The sequence below is a fragment of the Otolemur garnettii genome, unplaced genomic scaffold (assembly GCF_000181295.1).
Source record: "Otolemur garnettii isolate 467f Iridium unplaced genomic scaffold, OtoGar3 scaffold00166, whole genome shotgun sequence".
NCBI classification, from domain to species: domain Eukaryota; kingdom Metazoa; phylum Chordata; class Mammalia; order Primates; family Galagidae; genus Otolemur; species Otolemur garnettii.
Window position 1 is genome coordinate 3899124 of NW_003852561.1, and position 9608 is coordinate 3908731.

The following is a 9608-nucleotide window of genomic DNA, read 5'->3' on the forward strand; positions in this document are numbered from 1 at the left end:
AAAAAAAAAAGTACTTGGGGGTGTGTAGGCTTTCAGGCTACAAGTTATTCAGTTGGTAATGTCACAGTGGTCCTACAGAGTTTAGATTAAAGTGACCTCTTAGAGAAAAGACTGGAAAGGCTAATTTGGAAAAGGTCAAATCTTATACAATCTATAGTGTCACTTTTATTTATAAAAAATCCAAGTAGAACGTGAGCTATGTAGTTTATTTTCATGCAGGTTTTTTTTGTTGTTTTTTTTGAGACAGAGTCTATGCCATCCTTGGTACAGTGCTGTGGGATCATAGCTCACAGCAACCTCAAACTCTTGAGCTTAAGCGATTCTCTTGTCTCAGCCTCCTGAGTAGCTGGTACTACAGGCACCCACTACAACGCCTGGCTATTTTGTTGTAGTTGTCAGGCCCAGGCCCGGCTCAAACCCACCAGCCTCTGTCTATGTGGCCGGCACCCTACTCACTGAGCTCTGGGCGCCAAGCCTTTCATGCAGTTTTCAAATTAACAGTTCATCCAGATTTCTTCCACTAGAAATACGCAGTGTACAGAAGGGAGGTGGCATACCAATAAACCTCAGGTAAGGATGAGCAACACTAAGGCATTAGTAACTTTTCCAAAAGCACTATAGTTACTTATTTTATTGTTACAAAGTTATTCCTTTTCAACATAGAATATTTGCAAGCTACCCAGTGACTATTTTCTGTATATCCCTCAGATCTTTGTATGTATTTAATTACAGGTTGATACTTGATACATTGTCAGTTAACCTGCCTACCTTTTTCACTTACCAAAATACTGTGAATATATTTTCATGTCCATAAAAAAGTTATGCCCAAATGTAATTAATAGCTTTTCCTTATGAATTTTCCTTCAGAAAAGAGAGAATTACTTTATATTTAAGGTCTTGCAATAACTTTTACAATGGGCACTCTCAGTTTAGTTTGAAGTAGGTACAGTTTAGGAAAGGCTTTAATCTGAAATAATCCCCAGTCTATGCTAGTTGTGGATGCTTACAGAGATCATTTGTTTGAATTAGTTTTTTTGTTTAAAGTAGGAAAGTTGAACACAGTGTATTCCTAGGACATGACTTTGTATGGAAATGTTGACTATTGTTATAAATAGGCCTTTTAAAGATTACTTAAATCAGTATAGGAGTGGTGACATTATGAAGTTTTTGGTTATATACTTGGAGGAAAAATGAAGAATGTGATTATATAGTTGGTGGTTGGCATAAAATTTTCAGGGATAGCATCATGCATGGATTGAAGGACAGGAACTTTATAAAGCTTTTGCTAGATTGCCAGATTATAGGTAGGTATTATATGTAGTATTGCCAGATTATATGTAGGTATTTTGTACCTATTTAGATCCCTATACAGAATGATAACAATGCTTATTTCCCCCCAAGTCCTTGCCAACATTGGGCTTTATCAATTAAAAAAAAATGTCTCCCCACTTACCAGGTGCCTTTTTTTTTTTTTCTTGAGATGGAGTCTCAAGTTGTTGCCCTGGGTAGAGTTCTATGGCATCATAGCTCACAGCAACCTCCACCTTGGGCTAAAGCAGTCCTCTTGCCTCAGTTTTTCTATTTTTAGTAGTGATAGAGTCTCTTTTTTGCTCAGGCTGGTCTTGAACTTGTGAGCTCAAGCAATCCACCTGCCTCAGTCTCCTAGAGTGCTAGAATTACAGACATGAGCCACTGCGCCTGGCCTTACCAGATGTCTTTTGATGAGCTTGAAAAAAATGTTTCTTTGCCATTTATGTCTTTTTTGGCCACTGAATGATCTGTTTGTGATCTCTGCTTATGTTTTTCTAATAGTGTTTCTTTTTCTAATGTGATTTTCTTACGTAATTTATAATGGATTCTTTTTATTTATTTATTTATTTTTAATTTTATAGACAGGGTCTCACTCATTGCTGAGGTTGGGATACAGAGACACAATTTTAGTTTGCTGTAACTTTAAAGACCTAAGCTCAAGTGATCCTCTCATTTCAGCCTCTTGAGTCGCTAGGACTAAAGGTGTATGCCACAATGCCTGGCTAATTAAAAAAAAAAATTTGTAGAGACGTGGTCTCACTATGTTGCCCCCACTGGTCTTGAACTTCTCACCTCAAGAGATCCTCCTGCCTTAGTCTCCTAAAATGCTGGGATTATAAGCATGAGCCACCATGCCCAGCCTTGTAAGGGACGCTTTTTTTGAGACAGAGTCTTACTTTGTTGCTCTTGTAGAGTGCCATGGCATCACAGCTCACAGCAACCTCAGACTCTTGGGCTTAAGCAATCCTCTTGCTTTAACCTCCCAAGTAGCTGGGACTACAGGCACCTGCCACAACGCCTGGCTATTTTTTGTTGCAGTTGTCATTGTTGGTTAGCTGGCCTGGGCCTGGTTCAAACCTGCCAACTTTGGTGTATGTGGTTGGTGCCGTAACCACTGTGCTATGGGCTAAAACCTTCACCATAGTGTTTGTACCTCAGATAAAACCTCTAACTACAGACTTGGATGGGCCTTTCTGGTCTCTGCCTCACTGTGACCCCACTCATCCCCTGGCTGCTGGTTGGTTCCCCTTAGGCTGGTCTTGAACTTTTTTTTTTTAAGAGACAGGGTCTCAGTTTATCACCCTCAGTAGAGTGCCATGACATCACACAGCTTACAGCAACCTCCAACTCTTGGGCTTAGGTGATTTTCCTGCCTCAGCCTCCTGAGTAGTTGGGACTGTAGGCGCCCACCACAACACCTGGCTATTTTTTTGTTGCAATTTGGTCAGGGCTGGATTTGAACTCACCACCCTTGGTATATGGGGCCAGTGCCCTACCCACTGAGCCACAGGCGCCGCCCTGGTCTTAAACTTCTGAATTCAAGTGATCTACCTGCCTCAGCTCCCAGAGTGCTAGTATTACAGGTGTGAACCACTGCACCTGGCTTGGACTCTTTTTGAGGCAGGGTCTTACTCTGTCACCTAAGCTAGAGTGTAGTGACGTTGTCATAGCTCATCTGCAACCTTAATCTTGAGTTCAAGCAGATTCTCCTGCCTCAGCCTCTTGAGTAGCTGGAACTCCAGGCATGCACCATGACACCTGGCTAACGTTTTTTTAATTTTATTTTTTGTAGAGTTGAGGTCTCAGTGTGTTCATTAGGCTGGTCTCAAACTGTTGGCCTCAAGCAATTGCCTCAGCCTCCCAAAGTGCTGGGATTATAGTTGTGAGCCACCACTAATATGTTAAAGATATTAGTTTTGTATATGTACTGCAAATAATAATTACTACCTTTTTTTTTTTTTTTTTTTGCCCTCAGTAGAGTGCCATGGCATCATAGCTCACAGCAACTTCAAACTCTTAGGTTCAAGTGATCCTACTGCCTTAGTCTCCCAAGTATCTGGGACTATAGGTCCCCCACCACAATGGCCAGCTATTATCTTTGTTCTTAATCTTTCTGCTCTTTCTGATTTAGTCTTGACTTGTCCAAACTTACTTGTCATGGCAATGTAATCTGTGTGAATGCTCATCTTAATTTCTTGATTTGCTTTTTTATTTCAGGGCGATGCTGGATCTTTTCTTGTCTGAATGTTATGAGACTTCCATTCATGAAAAAGTTAAATATTGAAGAATTTGAGTTTAGTCAGTCTTACCTGTTTTTCTGGGACAAGGTATGGGACTGATCTGGCAAGACTCTTTTTGTTTGGATATCAACTTTACTAGGGACTACTTCTTCATTTCTTGCTTTTCTAGTTATAGTCTGCCCTGTTGTTATAGTTGGGACACCTTTTATTCTGATTTCCAGTGTAGCAAAAATTATCTCTTTTCAAATGAAATAATAAGTCTGTTGATTACCTGACTGCTTGCTTATTTATTTAAAATTTAAAATTTTATTTGTAATAATTTTCCTTTTTAGCATCTTTATTTAGCTTATTTAGTTCTTTCTAGAACCTGTGTACCGTTTTCGGTAGTACTTATCTGAAAATCAGCAAGTAATTTTATTTCAGATATAAGAAGAAACTTTAAATATTCTTATAAAGCTATATACTAATTATCAATTTTAATTTAAAAAATATATTAATAATGTTTGTTTCAGCATCACTTATACCCAAATTAGAATGATACAAAGAATATTAGCATGGCTTCTATACAAGGATGACATGCAAATTTGTGAAATGTTTTATATTTTAAAAAAGAAAAAAATAACATTATGTAGAGTCCATGGTAATTCCATGATTCCCATTCTGTTGACAATGCCAGTAAAGTTACTGATTCTCTTTTCTTTTAATTCTGTTTAACTTCCTTTAATTTAATTTAACTCTAGGTTGAACGCTGTTATTTCTTCTTGAATGCTTTTGTGGACACAGCACAGAAAAAGGAACCTGAGGATGGGAGACTGGTGCAGTATTTGCTTATGAACCCTGCAAATGATGGTGGGCAGTGGGATATGCTTGTCAATATTGTTGGTAAGAGCCTTTATTTAATGGAACTGAAAGTCTACATGATTGAGCAAGGTTTTATAGGTATAGGCCATTTCTTCTGTGGTTAGATACAGAGTAGAATTGGTCTCTAAGAAGATACATAGCTCTAAGAACCTTTATTTCACATTCTCACCTATAAAGTGCCTTTCTTAAATGAGGGGGTAAGGAGATATGTATAGTAAAGGGAGGGTTAGGGAAGAAAAGACAGTATTAAGTAGAAGTAATTTTCCATATAAAAACCCATCGCCTATTCTTTGAAATAATCAAGAAACACATTAAAACGGCAACTGTTAGGTAATGTCCTCATACAAACATTATCTTTTGGAGAAACCTCGTCATGCTAAGCACTTAAAGCATTGTAAATAACAAAAATAAAATTAATTCTAAGATAAATACACACATTAGAAACCTGTTTAATGATATGAAGTATAAGATTTTCTAAACGAAACCAACAAAATATGGCCCATTTTTTAAAGTAGTAGCTATTTTTGCCAATGTTTCTAATACTGGTGTATACTTTTACCTTATTAAACACTAAAATGTATTTTCTTTTAGAAAAATACGGTGTTATCCCTAAGAAATGCTTTCCTGAATCTTACACAACAGAGGCAACCCGAAGGATGAATGATATTCTGAATCACAAGGTACAATATATGGAGCAGGGTAGAATTGAGTTTACTGTGTATATGGTAAAAACTTCTGGCCAGGTGTGGTGGCTCATGCCTATAATCCAAGTACTTTGGGAGGCCAAGGCAGGAGGATCACATGAGGCCAGGAGTTTAGGATTAGCAACATAGTAAGACCCTGTTTATTCAAAAAATATAGAACTTAGGTGTAGTGTGTATACCTATAGTTCCAGCTATTTGGAAGGCTGAGGCAGGAGGATTGGCTTGAGGCCAGGGGTTTGAGGTTGCAGTGAGTTATGATGATACTACTGCACTCTAGCCTGGGAAACAGAATAAAACACTATCTCAAAAACAAACAAACAAAAATTTCTAATTGGAGGCCAGGAACGGTGGCTCATGCCTATAATCCCAGCAGTCTGGGAGGCCAAGGTAGGTAGATTGCCTGAGCTCACAGGTTTGAGGCCAACCTAAAAATAGCTGGGTGTTGTAGTGGTGCCTGTAGTCCTAGCTACGTGGGAGAAGATAAGAGAATCGCTTGAGCCCAAGAGTTTGAGGTTGCTGTGAGCTATGATACTATGACACTCTACCGAGGGTGACAAAGTAAAACTCTGTCTCAAAACAAAACAAAACTTCTAATTGATTTTTAAAAGAAGTTCCTGGGTATTTTAGTGTTCACTGTTGATGTACACTGATGTCAATGTCAGTCAAAAGCAATGTGCTGGCTGGCATGGTAACTCATGCCCGTAATCCCAGCACTCTGGAAGGCCGAGGCAGGTGGATTGCTTGAGCTCAGGAGTTGGAGACCAGCCTGAGCAATAGCAAGATCCCACCTCTAGAAATAGCCGGGTCTTGTGGTGGGCGCCTATAGTACCAGCTACTTGGGAAGCTGAGGCAAGAGGATCACTTAAGCCCAAGAGTTAAAGGTTGCTATGAGCTATGACATCATGGTATTCTACCAAGAGCGACAAAGTGAGACTCTGTCTCAAAAACAAAAAAACAAAAAAACAATGTAGCTACATACTAACCTTAAAAATAATTGAAATTAAAGTGTTTTTCTTTTCCTTTTTAAAAAACTTCTATTTGGGGGCAGCACCTGTGGCTCAGTGAGTAGGGCACTGGCCTCATATACCAAAGGTGGAGGGTTCAAATCCAGCCCCAGCTAAACCACAACAAAAAATAAAAAATAGCCAGGTGTTGGTGGACCCCATGTGGTCCCAGCTACTTGGGAGGCTAAGGCAAGAGAACTGCCTAAGCCCAGGAGTTGGAGGTTGCTGTGAGCTGTGATGCCAAAAATAAATAAAATGAAACCTTTAAAAAAAAACACAAAAAAAACTTCTATTTTTATTTCTGTTGATTTTAATGTTTTCTTAGGAGTATTAGTGAAAGAAAGTCACACAATTAATATGGACCACAAGCACTGAGCGCTGTGTCTCTCACGTGGTTCTAGTAGAGGTGGGCTGCCTTATGTACTAGTAAAACCAAAAAGAATTATTTGCAAGACTCCCTCAAAGAATATACGTTCTGAGATTTCCCCAGACCACATTTATGTGGTTTATCCACCCACTAAATATTTGAAGTAGTCACAGAACTGCTTTTTATTGCTTCAGTTATCTTAAGGAATCATTCTTCTCTACGCAACCCGTTTTTCCAAGGAGGATTATAAATCCTATAGGATGCTGCTCTGCTTTTTTGAGAACTGGAGTTTGCCAGAATCCACTGTCCTGACCTAGGGGGCTAAAATTGGATTTGTTATCCCTGGAAGAAAGACTACATTTTAAAATAAACTATAAATGTGATTTCCCAATATTAGAAGTAGGATATATTTACCCCAGAAACTCTTTATCCAAAGCCTTAAAGATCATTAATAGTGTATCATTGAATTCCTGGGGATTTTAATTTGTTGGGTTTTTTTTTTTTTTTTGATATAGGGTCTTGATCTATCTCCCAGGCTAGTGTGCAGTGGCATGATCATAGCTCACTGCAACCTCAGACTCTTAGGCTCAAGCAGTCCTCCTGGCTTTGCCTCTGAGTACCTGGAACTATAGGCAGGCACCACATTATACCTGGCTAATTTTTTAAAACTTTTTTCTAGAGATAGTTTTGATATGTTTCTCAGGCTGGTTTCAAACTTCTGGGCTCAAGCAGTCCTCTTGCCTTGGCCTCCCAAAGTGCTAGGATTACAGGTGTGAGCCACCATACCTGGCCTGGATTCCATTTTGAGTGGGAGCAAGATCCTCTTAGTTAAATTTCAGACTCACCTTTATCTCGGGTGTCTCTTAAAATTGAAAGCAAAAATAATGAGAACTATATTGGGTGTTGGCATAACCATAGTCACAGTGATTTGGCAGAAAAGTAGTACACAACTGTGAAAATTATATTAATAAATAAATTAAAATTATAAATATATTTATTAATTATATTAATAAATCTGTTAGCGTGGCTTAGTGATATAACCATCTTCTTTCCTACGTCTTCTAAGGGCAGTGAGCATTACAGATAAGGATCAGATGTTTTCCCCATGTCAAGGTACATGATGTCACATTTGCAGAGCAAGGGCAGTTCCATCTAGTTTTCTTTGGGAATAAACTGTCTTTTCTCCTTGTGAATTTTTAGCTGTGTATTTAAGTAGACTAGCTAGGGAAAAATATACTTTTATGAGCTTTGTCTCAGGTCTTAGCTGAGGTGTACTTCAAAATAGAACAAGCATTGGTCTGTTAGGCTTATTTACGGTGGAATTTGGGTAACTGTTGGAGTGCTGACTAAATTTCTGTCATAGATGAGAGAGTTCTGTATACGACTGCGCAACCTGGTACACAGTGGAGCAACCAAAGGGGAAATCTCAGCCACGCAAGATGTCATGATGGAGGAGGTAAAGACAATTATTTGGAGTTTTTCTGCCCTTTTTTGAGAATTCTCAGAATATTCTTATCTGTGAAACTATTGACTAGGGAGTGCAATCATTGCTATGTGTGTTTAATTGAATTGAAAATTGCTTATTTTACAGAGCTGAATAAACTGAGCTTTAAATTTCTTTTGCATATTTGTTTGAAACTTAGGTTTTCTGATTTCTATTTTAGTGGCTTATATTCATTTCGTAAATACTGACTATCTTCTGTGATTTTGGCACTGGTGAAACAAAGATGAGAAAGACATAATGTCTATTCTCAGGGAGCTCAGTCTTTGGGAAAAAAGAAAACACATGTATAATTATAGTAAATCCCATGCTGGATGTAAAAAATGAACCGGTGGTCTCTGAGAAGGGAGTGATTAATTTATTGAGCTAAAGGTAACACAGGGAAGTTATTTGAATCAGTTCTTGAAAGAGCAGCAGGAATTTATCAGGGGGGTAACAAGAACATTCTAGGGCCATGAACGTAGGTAGAACCTTCATGAAATAGTGTGGCTGACAAATATTATCAGTATGACTGATAGCCAATTAAGCTAGAAAGGCAGAGATACAAGGGATCTTGGGTAGACGTCAGGTCTTTTGGCTTTATTCTGAAGGAATAAAGATAGGGAGCTATTGGTGGTTATAGCTATTAAAATAATGTATGTGAAAACATTTTGGAAAACTTAAAAGCACTAAATGAATATAAAAGTGGTAATATTATTTATTATCAAGCAGTTAGGCCTCTTTACTGCTAATACTGTTCATATCCAGTACAACTATGCATAAGACTATGAAATAGCTTTGAGAAAAGAATAAACATTTCCCTTTCAGCTAGTGGGACCATCAGTAGTCCTCCTTTTAAGACTGTGTGGAGTTAAATGGCTTACTCTTTTCTTTCCACTGCAATGGAAAACACTAATGCTTCACTCATTTTTTTCCTTTAAATACTAGAGAGGAAGTATAATGAAGTAGTCGAGAGTGTGGTCTCTGGAGTAGCACTTTATGAGTTTTGGTCTTCTCATTACTTGACAGCAGTATGTTTTATGACAAGTTCCTTAAGCTGTCAAGTCTCAGTTTATTCAAATGAAACATGTCTAGCCTAGTGGTTAACATAATAGCTATCTCTTAAATACTGTTGAGTAGATGAATGAAGGGGTTTCATTTACCAAATGAACTATTTTAATTACCTCATGTTTACCTCTTTACTTCATAAATGCCTAAGGAAGAGAAGTGTCTTAGTGTAGCAGGACAAAACAGGCATTGGAGTCAGATACACATGATTTTAAATTCTGGCTCTATCACATAACAGCTTGTGATCTCAGGTAAGTACTCACCTGTCTGAGATTCAGTTTGGGATTTAAAATATTTTTCTCAGCTCGGCGCCTATAGCTCAACCGGCTAAGGCGCCAGCCACATACACCTAAGGTGGCGGGTTCGAATCCCCAGCCCGGACCGCCAAAACAACAATGATGGCTGCAACCAAAAAAAAATAGCCGGGCGTTGTGGCAGGTGCCTGTGGTCCCAGCTACTTGGGAGGCGGAGGCAGGAGACTCGCTTGAGCCCAGGGGTTGGAGGTTGCTGTGAGCTGTAATGCCACGGCACTCTGCCCAGGGGGACAGCTTGAGGCACTGTCTCAAAAAAAAA

The 9608-nt window shown here is 38.7% G+C and overlaps 1 protein-coding gene and 1 non-coding gene across 3 annotated transcripts in view; both read left to right on the forward strand.

The window, feature by feature from the left end:
- Positions 1-9608, forward strand: part of BLMH (bleomycin hydrolase) — a 51550-nt gene that overhangs the window by 2613 nt on the left and 39329 nt on the right. For both annotated transcript variants that reach the window (XM_003800109.2, XM_012811582.1), the window contains exons 3-6: positions 3529-3638; positions 4292-4433; positions 5004-5092; positions 7851-7943. In XM_003800109.2, the coding sequence (XP_003800157.1) occupies positions 3529-3638; positions 4292-4433; positions 5004-5092; positions 7851-7943 (434 nt within the window). The remainder of the gene's footprint in view (positions 1-3528; positions 3639-4291; positions 4434-5003; positions 5093-7850; positions 7944-9608) is intronic.
- Positions 4053-4157, forward strand: LOC111728532. Its single transcript, XR_002775795.1, has one exon. It is a non-coding gene; the product is annotated as a U6 spliceosomal RNA (small nuclear RNA).